Source organism: Vigna angularis, chromosome 2 (genome assembly GCF_016808095.1).
Source record: "Vigna angularis cultivar LongXiaoDou No.4 chromosome 2, ASM1680809v1, whole genome shotgun sequence".
In the NCBI taxonomy this organism is placed as follows: domain Eukaryota; kingdom Viridiplantae; phylum Streptophyta; class Magnoliopsida; order Fabales; family Fabaceae; genus Vigna; species Vigna angularis.
In genome coordinates, this window is record NC_068971.1 from 1,808,255 (window position 1) to 1,826,271 (window position 18,017).

The window sequence follows — 18,017 nt, forward strand, 5'->3', positions numbered from 1 at the left end:
GATAAAAGATTTGCATTAAAAATTTTTAATATGATGAATTATTTCATAAATAGTACTATAATTAACGATATAATATATATCTATTCGTATTTATTTTATATATGAATAATGTTAAATTATATAATTAATGATTTTATTAACATTTAATATTTTTATAATAATAAAATACTATCATCAAAATAACAAACAAATAAAATATTAATATTAAATAATATAATTTTTTATTTTATTTTTAGTCATTTCTCTTTATTGGAATAATTTAATTTTTTTCTCCTTCATTCTTTCCTAGTTCAAATAAAACATAGACTAAAATCATTTTTTTTTTGTCCTCAATTCGTTTGAATTATTTAATTAGGTCCTATTTTTATTTCATACAATTAAGTTTTTCTATTTGTAAAATTAATCATTTTTATTATATTTGACATTAGCAACGTGTCAGATACGTATTTTCAATTTGTTTAGTTATTATCATGTGACTATCATGTGTTAGTGTGACGGTGTTAATATCACTATTAATACCACTATTACAAGAATGCATTGTATTAATTACCAAAAATTTGAATAAGAAAAAAGCTATTGAAGTGAGTGAGGTTGACTTTAAAATGATTTAAATTAAATAAAAAAAATTAGAGTGGATCAAAAATTAATTTTTTTAGTCCTTTGATATTTTTAATTTCTTTTTTATTTTTTCTTATTTTACTTTCACATGTACATGAAACTTATTTTACTTTTTTATCTATTTATTTTATTTTTTGATTTATTTGTTATTTTTTATTTATTTTGTTGTATTTTAAAGAGTTATAGATTTAGATACATGTGAGTGAAATTAAAAGTAGCCATATAGTAGAAACAATTATCACCTTGCGAGTAAGATTCTTATATGATATGCACTAGAACAGTGTGGAAAACAGTTTTAAACAATTTGTGATGTGGTAAGGGAGCTTTAGAATTTTGGTTTTGGTACCAATTAAGAAGAGTAAAAGAAGAGAGAAATTATACCTTTTGGACTAGAGAATGTGATTATTCAAGTAGCTTTTCAGTTGAAAACAACTTACAAAGTGCTCCAATTATTCTGTAACAAAAGGAAGTGACTTAGAATAATATAACAATTTAAGTAGATTTTCCTTTTCATTTTGGTTCTAATCCTTATTTTGGTTGCTAATTATGACCATGGTTAAGATGTTCAATTGATTGTCATAATAAAATAGGTAATTGTTTGTGTATAAAATCTTATTTTGAAAAGTCACGTAAAACTAATAGAATAACTAATTCAAATGAATATAAATATTAATTCAAATTTAAAAACAGTGAAGCTTCAATATTTTAAAAGAGATTTTGATGATGAAAATAATGAAAGAAAAAGATAGCTCAAATAAATATTGTAAGAGATTGAATAAATTGTTTAATCAAATGAAATCTCATGAAAACAGAACGGTTAAAGGAGTGATAGAGTGAGTGAAATCCTGAATATTATTACATGAGGTTGAAAATTCAATAAAAAAGGAATTTCAATTGAAGGTTCTATAGACATGTGTTATTTGAATATGATAGAAATCCAATAGCTAGCAAAGAATGGTCAACAATAACTAACTTAAATATTTGCAATTAAAAGTTGCGTTACATGCGTAGGTTGTCGCATGAGAATTATACATTTGGCATTGAGAGCGAAGCTAAGTCTAATAACATATACAATTGGTGGATGTAATTTACATATTCACCATGGGGATTGGGATGAAAAATTTGACCCACAGCGAAGGTTCCCAATGGTCAGTGTCCTAGTCTCCCTTGAAGATTACATTTAAAAATCATGCAAGTTCCTGAAAACTCAATTTCTCACTTGGCATTTTATGTCCTTTCTATATCCAAATCCTGTTGCCATAATTTTGACTTTAGTATATGTATTTGCTGTTCTGTTTCAATAAACCAGTGTATGTAGCAGAGCAAGTAGAAACAAGATCATCATTGCGTTGATGTTTAAAACGCATGCAAAAGAAATGTAGTGGAAACCAACTAAATGGACCGTTCCTGTGCGCTCATCCTTCACTTTAATGCTTGAAGAACCTGAGATACACCATCCAAAATATTATTAAATGACCAATTATCAAAACCAAGTAATAATACAAGTCATTTCAAATTCATTTCTTCAAATTTTCTTGGCCCCTCTTAAAAGTAAACTTATTTTATAACCCACTAATCATCTTATGTATAACTCATCTATTATACATAACTAACCAATCTGAAATTAAACTAATATTAAGAAAAAAGAGAGTATCATGTAGAATCTGAAAAAAAAAATAAAACATTAAGAAATGTCTACGTAATTTACTTTTACTTTCATTATAGATGTTTCCACAAAAATCTACAAATATTTTATATTTTCATTTTCATTTTCATTATTAAAATATTTAAACTAGTGAATATCATGAAGAACTAAGATATGATACTCACAGTTGTACTCGGTCCATCCAATAGCCTGATTTTCAAGGTCGTAGAAGACAAGTTTATTTGAAAGCACTAAATCTGCAACAAATAAATATATAGATGTAGCTGCAGAGTAAGGTCATGGAAAGCAAACATTCTGGAGATCCAAAATGATTACTGATAATAATTTCGCTATAATTTACATCAAGAAAAAAAAAATTACCAGGAAAATTCTTCCACCAGTAAAATAATACATTTATCAGAATATTTAGGTTGTAAAGTACCTAGCAATTTTATCTCCAGTACATAAACATTTGTTCCACATCAGACTCAATAGGGAATTTAAGTTGGTATGGCACAAAGTATTCAACACTAGCGGGGCAAAAATCTGGCTAAAGGCCCAGGCCCCAAAGTAAAATCCCAACATAAACAGGAGAAGGCCACCAGCACTTTATTGTTTTGGTAATTCACCAAATGAACCAGAAAACGCATTTGTTTGATTAAAAATTCAAGTTTCACTTTCAAGTGGTCAGGTTTCACCTCAGGAAAAAGTAGTTGGCCCATTCAGAGGTTCATGTCATGATATATGATCAAATAATAGAGAGCCAGTCAAAAAACTCGAGTTATCCCACAAAATATGTTACACGATATGCATTTACGGTGTATTTGTCTTGTTTATTTCAGACATCAGATTTAATCAGGTTCAAAAATATTACATCCCAAAATGCTGTTACAAAATTCAACCTTTCTTCCCTCTTATAATGGCTATGGCAGACTCATTCTAAAGCTGGAAGCAGTGTTCAGAAAATTAGCAGCAAATGTTTACAGGTACAGAAAAAGATTTGAAGAGAATACCTCCTAATAAGGTCATATTTTTGTTATCTCTTGATTGTGTCCCACTATTTTGCCAACCAATACACCAGAAATTTCCCTGCAGATGCAGATCAGTATTTAGTTCATAGTATGGTATATAAAGATTTTGAATATAAAAATCATTGACAAATAAAAAAAAATGCTCAGAAGTACTGCACATTAATTACCGAGTGTTTTGAAAAATAATTTTAAAAACTACTATGAGAATCTAAAATGACAAAATAATGGTTAATATGGCTAAGAAAAGATGATCCTGTCTGTGTTGCACTTGCAACTCCAGAACTCATTCCGGAACTCCAAAATAAGTCCGGTGTAGATGGAATACAAATGGTTTTTAATATGCACTATGGATACTTTAGGTAGAAGCAACTTTAACTTACTTAAGTCCAGAATACAGTTACTGTTAGGGCACGATGAGTTGGGTTATAGTTGGGGACAAAAGAATTAGACCAGTTTGTAATGTATTTTTTTTTTTTTGATAAACTTACTTTCACACTTAAAATTCTTTTTACAGGGTATATACATCCAAATAGTGTATTCCAATAAAATTACTTTTAGGTGAACAACAGTATCATTTGTCCAAATGCAATCCACCCAAAACACATTCAACAGAAAAGTGTTTTACACAAATTTATGACATTATTGAAACGCACAAGTAGCAAATACCAGAGTTCCAAAAGCACGATCATAAAAACAAATTCAAAATATTAATTAAAAGATGTCATGCTGATTATAGAACCCAAAGTTATGTGTTGTTCTGTCTCATCCTATACTACAGACAGGCATTCTAAAACTATAATCAGTAATTGTAGTTGGAATGCAGACCCAAACACAACTAAACCCTATACTTGAGAAAGGGGTAACCAAAATGAGGCATAAACAACAAATAACGACAGAAGGCTGACAACAATAGGTCCAAAAACAAGCCAAATAAAACTCACATATACCACGACAAAAGAAAGATCAAGTAGACTTGCAATATACTTACAGAGAGAAATAAGTAATCATGTGGATAAACCTTTAACGAGAGTCCATTTTCAAAATAAAATGTGACAGCTGGAAATCCATCATCAACACTGCAACAATAAATACAGTAGCCATTACATCCGTGAATGAAACTGATACAGACATAAAGGCATAGCGTATACAAAGGGGGCAGTCCAGTTACCAAAGCACTCCAACAATACATACTCAATGAGAAAGTTCATAAAACTAAATCTACAAAATATTGTAACTTCAACTGACGAAACGTCATGGAAGGCATCAGTCAAATCCAGAAGTCATAGCAGAGTTCGTATATTATTTATTAGAATCATGCGACACAATTTATAGGTTAAGTCTCCAAAAATAATATAAGTTTACACCTTAACGAAAAAATACATTTTATCTTAACATAGTCGATAGCAGTGTGGGAGACAAATGCCTTTTTACCTTACTAGCAGCATATTTCCTGCACCTTGAACCGTAAAATTAAATTAAATAAATGTGGTATTTTCAAATCGTAAATTTTTTAGAAAGTACCAAAGATATTATTAAAAAAGATTAATGAATCAAAATATGAGGAAAAAAATAATGAAACATAATATAACCCAATGAAAAAATTATTTATCTAGAAGTAGATATAAACTGTTTCTAAAAGTAAAATGAAGAATTATTATCAGGTACCACACATAATGATAGGATCTAAGGTAAGAGGATAGAAAGGCGGGAAAATGAGAGAGAGGTTAGGAAAGGCGGGATGGGAGAGCTTATATAAATAGTGTTTTATTCATTGTTAGAAGGCAGCTAGCCATATACTTTTGTGAAAACAGGTCTTGAACCTTGTTCAGGGAGATTAGGCTCCCATTTCTGTATTTCGTTATACGTTACAGTAAATGCATTCACAGAGAAATTCATTCTATTCCTTTGTTCTTTCTTGTTTTTGTGTTGTTGTGAGTTTGAGTATTGTGAGGAAATTAGGTTTTCTAAATCGGAAACCTAACAAATTGGTCCGACCTGCTAGATCTTCATCGAAGGAGCAAACAGAGCATGTCTGAAGAAGAAGAATGGAGGGAAGGTTGATATCGATTGAATCGTTGGTAGAAGAGTTGAGAGCGGTAACTTGCAAACTACAATCGTTTAGCCGCACTCGTGAACGACGAACCAGTAACCAACATCGGAGCTCCGAAGGAAGTCGTGATTCCGTCAATGTTGGACGCGAACGACGACCGCCGGAAAACTCGGAGGAGGAATCGGAAGAGGACGGAGGAGAAGTTCGACGCAGTTGGAGGAAGTGCGTTGAGCTACCTATTTTTGAAGGTGTGGATCCCACTGGCTGGATCGCACAGGCATAGGAATTCTTCGATCTCAAGAGCGTGACGGAGAAGGAGAAGATGAAGCTCGTCGCTACATGCATGGAGGGAGGTTTGGCGAGATATTTGTTCCGCGTCTGGCAAAAGAAAACCAGGCATCTGACTTGGAAGCGTTCATCGACGCTCTGACGAGGAGGTTTGGCGGTCTAAATGGGGGCACCGTTGGTGAGGAGCTAGCAGCGGAGCGACAAAAGGGACCTGTCAACGTCGGCGGAAGACAGGAAGACGAAGAAGGAGGCAGGGAAGTCGAACGTACCGAGGGTCAAAACAGTGGGCGGAAATTGGTGGAGCTACCCGTCTTCGAGGGGATCGATCCGCTGAACTGGATCAGTCGCGCAAAGAAATTCTTTGAGTTACAAGGGGTATCGGAGGACGAGAAGGTCCGATTAGCATACATAAGTATGGAGGGTAGCGTGGGGTACTAGTTCCAATTCTGGAGGGAGAAGGCCAAGAACCAGTCGTGGGCAGGATTGAAGGATGCGTTGGTGGTAAGGTTTGGAACCATTGTTGAGCGTTTAGCGACATCGAAACAGACGGGGACGGTGGACAAGTATGTACATTACTTCAAGATATGGGCGGGTCGAACGAAGAGGGTGCTGAACGAGCAGCTGTTAGGATATTTTCTGGCGGGATTGCAAGAGGACATACGGAATCAAGTCCGACCGCATGACCCGCGAGACTTGATGGTGGCGATGCGAATCGCAAGGGATGTTGAAGAATTCCAAGAAGGCGAAAAGGAGAGGAGGACCGGATCCAAACAGGAGAGGACTGCTGGACCCAAACGGGAGAGAACCACTGAATCCGAACGTGAGATGACGGCCGGAACCGAACGGTCTTACCTTTGTAGTCACATGCCGAACGGTCTTACAGCCAAAACGGTCTCCCCATCATTGACCAAGCAGTCCGAGGCCATAGAAGACCAGTCGTCTGAGGGACGAACGAGCAGTGAGGTGACACGGTTCGAGGCTAATCGCTATAACCCAGGCTGATCGATTTTTGCCGAGCGGTCCGAGTCCATGTGCAACAACCAAGGCCGATCAGGAGTTGTCGAGCGTTCCAGGCCAATCACCCAGGCCGATCGGGAGCCGCCAAGAGTGTGGGGTCAGTCCGGAAGATGCACGGTTTGATATGGAACCGAACAGTATTGGCCATTAAAGGATACGGGTTTGATTAATTTTATAGACAAGGGTCTGGTAGAGGAATTGGGTTTGCCCATGGAGGATACCCAACCGTACCAGGTGAGATTGGGGGATGAGCAGAGGAAGAAAACCAACATGATCCGAACGATTGAAGGCAAGGGGAAGGAATCGAACGGTAGAAAAGCATGGGAAAGCAAGCCGAGCGGTATAAAGTTAGGGGAAAGAGAGTCGAATGGTATAAAGATAAAGATAGGGGGCAGAGAGCCGAACAGTATAAAGACAGTGGGAAGAGAGCCGAACGGTATAAAGATAAGGGGAAGAGAGCCGAAAGGTATAAAGATAGGGGGAAGATTGCCGAACGGTATCAAGATAGGGGGAAGAGAGTCGAACGGTACAAAGATAATGAGAAGAGAATTGAACGGTATAAGAAGTTATTTTACAGGGAAGAATAAGAAGCTCCTCGCCTTCAAGGAAATAATGCAGACACGAAAATGGTCCCATAAGTTCTGTTTCTCATTTCGACCACCACCCAAGCCTCCAAATAGTAAGTTGCAGGGAGTAGCCAGAGGGTTCCCTTCCTATGATAAGACCATATCACAATGCTATGGGCTCAAACTTCATTGTTCCAACCTTGAGGACAAGGTTGTTTTGTAGCAGGGTGTAATGATATGATCTAAGGTAAGAGGATAGAAAGGCGGGAAACTGAGAGAGCGGTTAGGAAAGCTTATATAAATAGAGTTCTATTCATTGTTAGAAGGCAGCTAGCCATATACTTTTGTGAAAACAGGTCTTGAACCTTGTTGAGGGGGATTAGGCTCCCGTTTCTGTATTTCGTTATACGTTATAGTAAATACATTCACAGAGAAATTCATTCTATTCCTTTGTTCTTTCTTGTTTCTGTGCTGTTGTGAGTTTGAGTATTGTGAGGAAATTAGGTTTTCTAAATTGGAAACCTAACACATAATGAGTTAAAAAAAGATAATTATTGAATACTTTAGAAATAATATTGCATACAGGTTCACATGAAATCTTGTAATATGATATCTATTTCCTAAAAAATTCAGAAAATATAAGCAGATAAAATTGATTTCACTTTGTAAATGTTCCTGAAGTAAAAACTGAATCTTGTTTTGAATATAAATCACGAGATATTTATGAAAGTATCTACTAACACCTTCAAAAAAAGTACCTATTTATTAAATTATCCATTTTGAGATCAAGAACTGTTTGATTGATTAACACGAAAATGAACAAATTTTCAAATTTTATATTAATATTTAAATTCATTTGTGACATGAATCGTTTAAAAAGATTGAACACAGCACAAAACAAGACTAGCTAAGATTGTTTAAAAATGAAAACAAAAATAAAATACAAAGCTTTGGTATATTAGGATTAAGAAGAGAATTTGCAAAAAAACAATTAGAATACTTCATCAATGTGGATTACAAAAAAATTGTATTTAACTACTACTAGAGATGGGATGTCTCCTTTGAAAAGAAATCTAATAAAATTAGAAGCCATAAATAATGAAAAATGGAACAAATTTGTTTTATTACAAGGAGTATATTTAAAACACTTTTAACATTAAAATTCAAATAATATGATGCAATATTGTTTAACTTTTTGTAATAAAGTGTGTTATTGTGGCTATATTAGACTTGAAAATTAGACTTTTTATATTAAAATATTTTAAACATTGAAACAGTTGCATAATTGCTACATTAACAGTGTCATGTTGAAATGACTAAAATATCAAAAAATTAAGAACTTAATATTTCAAAAACATAACCACTAAACATAATTTCTGAAAAATGTAATGTCAAGCACAGTAATAATGTATTAATTTGTAGTTGTTTTCAATGCATAACATTAATGAATCATGTAAACTGGTCATCTTTAATTAGTGATTGAGTGGTTTCCAAAAGTCTTTCTAGTACAAGAATAAGATTTGAAATGGCAAATAGACTACAAACCTAAAGATTTCCTAGACAAACTCCTTTAACATGTAATATAGACTGCACGTTAATGTTGTTATTATTGTTATCATCAAGAAAAAAATTGTCAGAAAAAAAAAAAGATACAGAGAGAGGGTAAGAAATCGTCAAGGTCTAAAGATGACACCACTAAAAAATGACAAAAGCAATAGAATTCAGTACAACAGAGCAAACCAACAAAGACATAAAACCACAAACCAGGTATCGCAGATTAAGGTAAGAATTAGCTAATCAATAAATATCATAAAACAATTAGCGAACCAATATTTTAAAACCAGCAACAGAATTGTAAGAAGAAATTTCAGAACATACAATCGTTACTGTGGCCTACAAGAGGAAAACACATCTACCAAAATGGAAATAGAAGGATAAGACATCTACCAAATTGGAAAATCTATGAAAGGGAACAGGAAAATTTTTCCAAGCGCAATTTAGAAGTGGAAAGTGAACGGTCCTATCCTGGAAAACTTGCTATGCCACAAAAAAGCTACTAGAAGATTCGGGAATATAGGTTCAAACACCAACAACCAGTAGAGAAGCCAACGCTCATGACAGAAAGCTTAAACAATGCCAACATGGCATTACAATTGCCATATTGAAGGATGGTGACCAGTTAACAACAAAACATGAAATGAGTGAGTGAAGAACAGAGTTCATAGTAGAGGAGCTGGTCTGGTTAACTTAATGGTGATTTCACCCTTTTCAGAAAAGATTTATCACCAGAAAATTTTCAAAGGAGATCAAAGTAGAATAGAATTTGTCAAAACCACTTTTTGATCTGTTTTCCTCCAATCTTTTTATTACTTTACCACACATTGTTGAATGGAAATTCTACCATAGGAAGAATAGACAAGCACTCGCCTCCCTGCCATTTTTGTGACATGCCACGCACCATGAATACCGCAATTAAGAGAAACTATAACAGTTTGGAAATAACCACCATTATCAAAAACACAATACTTAGGCCCTTCCTTCCAAAACTAACCATACAACAAAGAAACTATACCAAAGTAAGCTACCAAAACACCTGAGCTTGTTCCCAGCCAACAACAACACACCATTTACATGCAATATACATGCATGCACATGTCTTTTCAGATGTGTGTTCAACAAAAAAAAAAGTGTTAAACCCCCAGCTATAGTATGAGTACAGTATGAGGATTAATGAATATACACGATATGCATCATACCTCTCAGAATATTGAAAGCATGTATACTCGTCATGGAGAGTCTGAACTTTTAGACCAGTTTGCTGAGAAATGATCTAACAAGGGAAAGCAATTCAGACAACTGTATGATAAACTGTTATGTAAATTTAGTAGTGTACAGAACATAAGACTTTCAGTCAAAAAAAAAAGGAAACTGTATATTGATTGTGTATTTTGTACATTCAGTGATCTCCCTTTTCTAGGGTAAATGTCTACCGCATAAAAAGGAAACAATAATAATAAAGAGAAAGGAAAACAATTATTTAAAGAAATTTAGACATATTTCACCTCCTGAATGTTTATGATATTTACAACACTTTTATTTACCTTGGATACTAGCGGCTCATAAATCCCTTCAGGCAGATAGGCCAAGGTTGTACCACTGTCAATTATTGTCCCTTTTCCGTCCCCTTGTGCTGAAGCATCTATTGATAGACTAAGGAAAGTTTGGCCAATTTGAACTGCTGTCATATTGACACTGTAGTGTGGCCTGAAACAAATGTTTAAATGTCATATTTTCTCAAAATATAGATTTCTGTAAACCAATATCTTAGAAGAGAGACAATAAGTATCAAATTTATTAAGATCCCATTAGTTAAGGTTATGTTTGACCCAACTTACTATTTACTTAAAAGCTACTCTAAAGTTAAAGCTAAAAATAAGTTTAAAAAAGTAGAAGTTGTTTGGTAGTCATATCTTAAAAACTCCTAAGCAAAAAGATTTCGCTCATTGTTCCACATCATCAATTAGTTCAGGAAGAATGGGAGAAGGAGACTAAGGAATGCAGCTCATTAGTAAAAACCACTGTAGTTAGCATTTTTTTTTAAAAGCTATTTTTCCTCCCTTTTTTCCTTTATTAAAATTAAGGTCCTCATCTTTTTAAGAGCTTGTGTTTGGCTAAACTTCTCCTTTTAAGGGGAAGAAAAGCCAAAAGAAAAGTTGGGCCAAACAGTACCTACATTTATGGCTTAAATACTATTTATAATGACTTGGGAAAGCTTCCAAGGTTGATTCAGCCCATCAGATGTCAATTCTAATAATAGTAAACATAACTATCTGTTCATAAAGAAATTGACCAAAGTCCAGCATATCAAGCATGGACATGAACGTTTATCAAAGATGTCTAGTTTTCTGCTTAGAATATGGGGGAATAATGTTATGGCTTTTATAGTAGAAAGCTGCCGAAAAACAATGAAACTTCACTTCCTTCTGCACCATTAGAAAATCCAACAGCCATGATCAACTAAAATCAGATTCATTTCACATTCAAATTACAGTTTTACATACTAAATACCCATGATACCTTTAGCGTCAGACATCAAATAATCTTTTAAACCAAAAAAGCCTACAAACACCATTTAGAGTGTAGATGTTGAGAGATGTCACCAATGTCTTTACCAGAAGTCTCTAATCACCATCTAGAGGGGACAAGCTAGATTATAGATAAATGTTGTTCATGTGATAAGACAGCTAAAATCAAACAAGACTAACAGAAAAGAGAAAGATGCATTTAGTATTGTTAAGTAAACAAGATGCAAGGTTTAGTGATTCAAACGCATCGTATAGATTCTATGGTAACACAGAACTCATGTGAAGGATCTGGCTTAGTTGTGTAAAAGAAATTGCATAGTCACACTATACACATGGAATTTAAGTTTTCGAGAAAGTAAACTTAGGCAATATAAACCACTAATGATAATAATCAACAAGCCAAAATGTGAATCAGAAACTATTTGTGTGTGACAATCAATGGAAGCTATTGAGATTCCAGAACTGTGGATATGGCTAAAGTAGAGCTTATAAAGGTTTGGGAAATCCTTGCCTCATGAGCTAGTTTAAGTTAGCCCAAATTAAAGATAAAAAAACGGTGTTCTGTGATCACAAAACATACTACAATATCTGCAAAAAATATAATGTGGATGGACACTAACAAAAACATGATAAGAAAACTAAAGAATTAATCCCCAAAAAAGTTATTAATAACAACATAAGAAAAAGTAATCTGATTCCGAAATGTATTAAATGAATGGCATACTGGTCTGGTAATAATGGAGTCATCTTCACTTTAGGTTGCACAACATGCCCAATAGCAAAAATACCACCTCCATTTACTCCATTTAAACAATGAGCAAACATCTTTTTCACTTTGCCAGAAGAAGCAAGTTGTGAAATCATTGAAGAATTAGCTTTTCCAAATCCAAGTATTCCGTCAAGTGCTTCTTCATTTGAAGAGCTTAGATCTCCAGATTGTCTAGCACCACACCTACAAAGTATTCATTTTAATTATAAATAGCACAACATTAAATTATCCAACATAATAATAATCACCAGGAAGCCATTACAACCTAAGTGCCTCCAGAATCACATCCAGGTGGTATTAGAAAAGGCACTTCTAGGAGTGTTCCATATATTTAGGTGTTCTATTCAAAGCCTCGGTATTTACTAAACCATTTTATTTACAGTATGTTTGATAAAGCTGAAAATTTAGCAGTTAAAGATAATAAATTCAAGTTTAGCATTTCCCAAACCTAAAAAGGATAAAATACAGTAAATTATAATCCACAAAAATAGTTTCTGATGATACATCAATGACAGGACAAATTGCTGAATTATTCAATACTCTTTTACATAAATTTATTTTCAGTCTAAGGTTCACATAACACAACTTAGCTAATAAACTTACAGTAAATTCCAGGTTGGAACACTGCAAAAAGTACAAACGTCATCATTCTTCTCACTATTAATCTTACTCAACTGAAAATTACAACCAAAGCCAAGTATTTTCCCAGGCACCAACATCAATTTTGGCTTTGGTGAGGGCTTAGACCAAATTTGTAGTGAAACAAAAAATCAAACTCAACACTTTGAAATGTAATACCTGCACACTGGCCAGTGCATCCACTTTATGTTAAGATAATATCTATATATGAGAAATTATGGTATTTCAGGTTTGCAACTAAAGCATCAGGTTAAATTACTATAAACACGCATGCATGGTTTGAGTCCATTACTTATGAGAATTAATATCCAATAGCAGCAACAGATTAAAAGTAATACCATGCATTACTGCCACATGAAAACTCACCCAAATATAATACTTCCATTAGCTGAATCAGTTTTAAGGTCCCCAGACACTTGCTCGTAAAGTACAATATCCTTTACGAAGTCACCAGCAGTTGAGCTCCCATCACCATATATCTCCAGATATGGACAGGTAATATTAGTAGTGCATCCGGAGAGAAGACCTCCATTTACCTCTTTGCAGAACTGTTGATCACACGGAACAGATTGACCAGAGGATGACTCCTTTATGTCATAGAGTGTAAGGTCCATCTGTGATACACAAAAAAAAAATTAAATGAATAAAAACATCAATGTTAACATGAGGAGGCACACAACTAGAACATACATGGCAAGGACAGAAAAAGACAACACTGACTCACATAGCTACCAAGGCACAATAAAAAATTATATATGGTATGAGAATGATCATCTCGCAGACCTAGAATGCATCTAAGGAACTGTTTGGCATGTTAAAGAGGATGTAATAAAGAAAAAAAAGCACCCTTGTGTGCTTTATTCTTTTTGGCTCCAACTACTTATAGTGTGTTTGGTAATTGGTAACATGTTGATTTGCACTCATTGGTTTTCTGAAGCACCAAATAGTTGCTTTTATGTTGATTTCACCGTGAACATACAGTCAATGTAGATTTCTACATTGTTACAAACCAAGCACTTAGTGAACCCAAAAAATACCACATTAACCCTGTGTTCAAAGAGTAAGAATAGTGCATGCCCTGACAGTGTAAAAGGCTTTTACTTGTCAACCAATCAGAAACTGTCATGTACGGTAATTTTGTAGACTTTAACAACACCTATCTCTGAGGAAAATGATTTTTTGACTCCAATGCATTGGTTGACAACCCACTTTTAGGGGAATTTTAGTCATTAAAAAAGTCAACTTTTATATTTGTAAAGAAAGAGACGAGTCCAGATTCTCTGCTGGGCTTTTTGGTGTTATCTTCTATTGAGCATTTGGTACATCAAAATTATTTTCAATATATTTTAAAATATCAAAATAGGCGTCCATCAATGTATTTTGAAGGCACAGCACAGGAAAACCCAGCACAGAATCCAAATTCGAAAGAGAGAGATTGAAGGGTAAGGTAAAGTGTGTGTAGAAAAACTTGTTGGATGTCAAAGTAATAGTGTCCATCTTTAAAATCATTCCTAGCATGATTTCTGAAGGGCGAGTATTGTAAAAACTCTACATAATGCCTAGATTTTAGTTTTAATTACTGATTTCCTTGTACCTGCACATCTTTACGTTTTAATCCCAACACCTAGAAGCTACTCATTTTTGTCCCTACACACACTTTTTAATCCAGTTGAGTCTCTGTAATCCAAAACTGCAAGGACTAGAATTAAGAGTGTATAAAGAAAAAAATTAGTTAAAAAGTGTACATGTAGCGACTTAGCGACTAAAATTTGTAGTTTGTAAGTGTAGGAGCTAACATGTAAAGATTATATATGTATAGGGACAAAATGAGTAATTAAATCTTATAAACTCATGTTCTAATCAATTATAATTTTATAATGCACAGAAACAAAATAAACCCAGGCGCAACCACGTTAGCCAAGTGATGGAGGCAGTAAAGTAACACTAAGCTAAACTAAAAACATGGGATAAACCAGCATTTTACTACCCGGAAGTGTAATACACTTTTAAAAGTACGAAAATTCAAAATAAATCTCAACATTGAGACTTTAGTTTCTAAACTCAACTATTCATTATCATTTGTGTTCCTAAAACTATGTTAATATCGTCCCTTAAGTTATAAGATATTTTTAATTTTCTACTAAAATAATGAGATTGCGTTTTCGAAGACTTTTTTTATGAATTCTACTACTTTCAAAGACTAAATGATAACGTCTCACACTATCAAGAACCAAACTGGGTATTCACCCTAAAAAGATGAAAAGCTTACACCAAGGCTACTTCTGGTGGGGCACTCTTTGCACTGAATGCAATTGATCCACATAATGTCAGTGCCAGTGTCCACCTGCAAGTAGTAATTCTTCGGAGGAGTTCCAATCCCAATTTTAGCATAGTAAAGCCTACAAACAAAAAACAACAAACACAACAAATCAGTTCAGAAGATGATCGAATCAAATTCGAAGATAGGAAGGAAGGAATTGATTAGAAGCAACGAACGGACCCAACGGCGTCGGGGCGGCCGCTTCCGCCGAGGGGGAGGTCGACTCCGGCGAGGAGGGAGAGCTGGCGGCGGTAGTCGTGGGCTTTGAGGGCAGAAAGGGTGCGCTCCTGGTACTTGCACTTGACGTTGAAGACACCGTGGGTGGCGCTAACGACACTCGCCGGTGACAGCGACGGTAACAGTGACAGAAGAAGCCACACGCAGGCGGAGACGAAGATTGTTCTTCTGCTCCCGGGAAGCATCTCCATGGACGTAGTTGTCACGCGATGCAGCGAGCGTCGCAAGGTATTGTGTTTGTTGGGAGAGTGAAGAAGACTCCAGCGAGGGGAGAATGAGGAAAAGGAGATTGGGGTCCACGCGCCCGCACGAGAATGGAGAATCCAATTGGTGGGTGATAGAAAATAAAAATGACAATATTTATAAAATAAAAATTAATTAATTTTTTATTTTTGTATTTTCAATTGAGTACCATTGAATTTTTTCTTTTATTGAATAATTAAAAATTTTATATTTTTAATTCAGTTTTTATTTATTGGTTAATTTCTTTTATTAATTGTAGAATGTAATCATTATTGAGTAATGTTAGGATCGTGTTAGACACAATTTAGTTATGAATATACGAAATAATGTATTATTGTGTGGATATAATATAAACAGGTTTTAGATTATTAGAGTTTAAATGAACGTGCTTTTAATCACGTGTTAATGTCAAGGATACATTAAAAATCGTTACAAATCCTTATAAAAATGGCATTCTTTTCATTAAAAAATGGTTTTTTGTTTTGATACGATTCAAGATTGTTTGAAATAAAGTTTTGTTTTTTGGTTGATGAAAATGTTGTCATTTTTAGCAAATTAATAACAGATTTTGAATTATCATCAAATTCATGTCAGAAGTTAGTGTTTAAAATGTTATATTTTTCGGATTAAAGAATTATAAAGAGATTAATTAAAAGTTTAAAAACTTGTGAAAGTATTCTGTTGCATTTAAAAATATGTATTTTCTTTTCAGAGATAATTTTAATCTTGTACTATAGGCTTATGTATGTAGCCTTTTATATAATTATGATTTGTTTTGTTGGGGAAGATTTGTTCGTAAAGGCCTTAATAACAAGTAAATACAAAATAAAAAATAACAAGACAAGAAAATTAAGATTCTCAAATTGTTTAGGAAGCTATAGAGTAATAAAAAATCATATAAGAATAAAATATAATTTTAATCATTTTATAAAACTCTCAATTGATCTTTCTAAATGGTATACATTTTATAAATGTTACAATTTTTTTTTTATTTTCTCTCTCATTTTAAAATATACCACTTTTATCCAAAAATATTATTCAACAACATACTTTACCAAAACATATAATTTATTTATAAATATTCCCAAAATCTTGATATATTACTTACTTGTAGAGAAGAAAATAACTGTAGACCATATATTACCTATCTGTAATTCTCTAATAATATTTTTTTATAATTTTTTGCTACCATTTTATTATAATTTTTTATTATTTTTAGTTATATAGGTTGATAATTTTTGTTTTTTAAAGACTATATTGTTATTGATAAGTATTTGAATGATTTAAATGGTTAATTTATTTGTTTATTTAATTATATAAATTATTTTTATAATATTATTTTTTGTTTGTGATTACTTGTTTATATATAGTTAAACAGATAAACATCATCTTGTATTTTTATAAATAGAAAAGTATATCAATATATAACAAATATGCAAAATAAGTTATTTTTGAAAAGTTGAACAAAGAATTAGTTATTGACTTTGATTCTAATGACTTTGATTCAAAAGGATGTGAGACTCAAATTCCCAATCAGTGTTTAAGAAAAAAATAAGATTTTATATATGAAACATTATTTTCTTTATGACATATAACATTAATATTCTAATTTGAAGTCTGTTAAGATAATATCATTATAGTTAATAACTATATTCGATGTATTATTTACTTTAAAACTTAAAACTTTATTATAATTTTATCTTTAAAAAGTGTTTTAAAGTTTGAAAGATAAAAATAGATTTAAATTTCTCTTTACCTTAGTTTTTAAGTTTTGTATAACTATTCAATATATCAAAACAAATTGATTTGTATTAAAAAAATGGTTGAGTTGTGTAAAACAAATTGACTCACATTCTGGTACTCAAAAAAGCAAAGGTGGCTTACTTTCCCCTTTATGATTGAAGTTCTTGTGTTTTGTGTAACCCTGTAAAAAGTTTATACGTGCCCAATGTAAGTATAATTTTGAGGTAACTAGGTGAATAATTAAGACTAAAGTACGAATATATTTTTAAGGCATGAATTATTATAACATTATATTTTAATGAGTATACAACGGCAGAGAAAAAGTGAACAATTCGAAGAGTTTTAAATCATTAAATGAAGATGCAATATTACATACACGGTGTCCATATGACTAATAAACAAAATTGACGGATTTTCGATCTTAAATGTTCAAAGAGTTCAAACATAACATTTAAAGTTCAGATATGTGAACGTGTGAAGGAAAAGTCCTCTTTAAGTTTATTGGAAATTTGACAAGCGATATGAAGCCCACCGTTTCCTACACGTACTTAGAATTATTCACACACAGATTGATCTTGATTTATATACTAAGAAAGTCAATCCTTACTTTATAGTACTCACAAGTTTACCAAATAAAACAATGAAAAATATCAGCCTTCCAACGGTTCGCTATATAACATTACTAAAATATCGATTTCAGCTGTCTAAAACAATTGCATATAAATACACTGATGAAAACAATTTTTTTGGCGTTGCATAATCGTAA

General features: G+C 33.1%; 1 protein-coding gene across 2 annotated transcripts; it reads right to left on the bottom strand.

Moving 5' to 3' along the window:
• Positions 1 to 1,573: 1,573 nt before the first annotated feature.
• LOC108329118 (aspartic proteinase 36) lies at positions 1,574 to 15,595 on the bottom strand. 2 transcript variants are annotated; one of them, XM_052873330.1, is made up of 11 exons: positions 15,209 to 15,595; positions 14,978 to 15,107; positions 13,075 to 13,322; positions 12,868 to 12,909; positions 12,025 to 12,252; positions 10,317 to 10,479; positions 9,972 to 10,045; positions 4,283 to 4,370; positions 3,277 to 3,352; positions 2,449 to 2,520; positions 1,574 to 2,061 (listed from the first exon to the last, which is right to left on the bottom strand). In XM_052873330.1, the coding sequence occupies exons 1-11, from the start codon at positions 15,454 to 15,456 to the stop codon at positions 1,916 to 1,918; spliced, it is 1,515 nt and encodes a 504-aa protein (XP_052729290.1). In that variant the 5' UTR covers positions 15,457 to 15,595; the 3' UTR covers positions 1,574 to 1,915. The 2 variants fall into 2 exon arrangements, with proteins under 2 accessions (XP_052729290.1, XP_017418656.1); XM_017563167.2 differs by lacking the exon at positions 12,868 to 12,909 and having other exon boundaries at positions 15,209 to 15,593.
• Between the last annotated feature and the right edge of the window lie 2,422 nt (positions 15,596 to 18,017).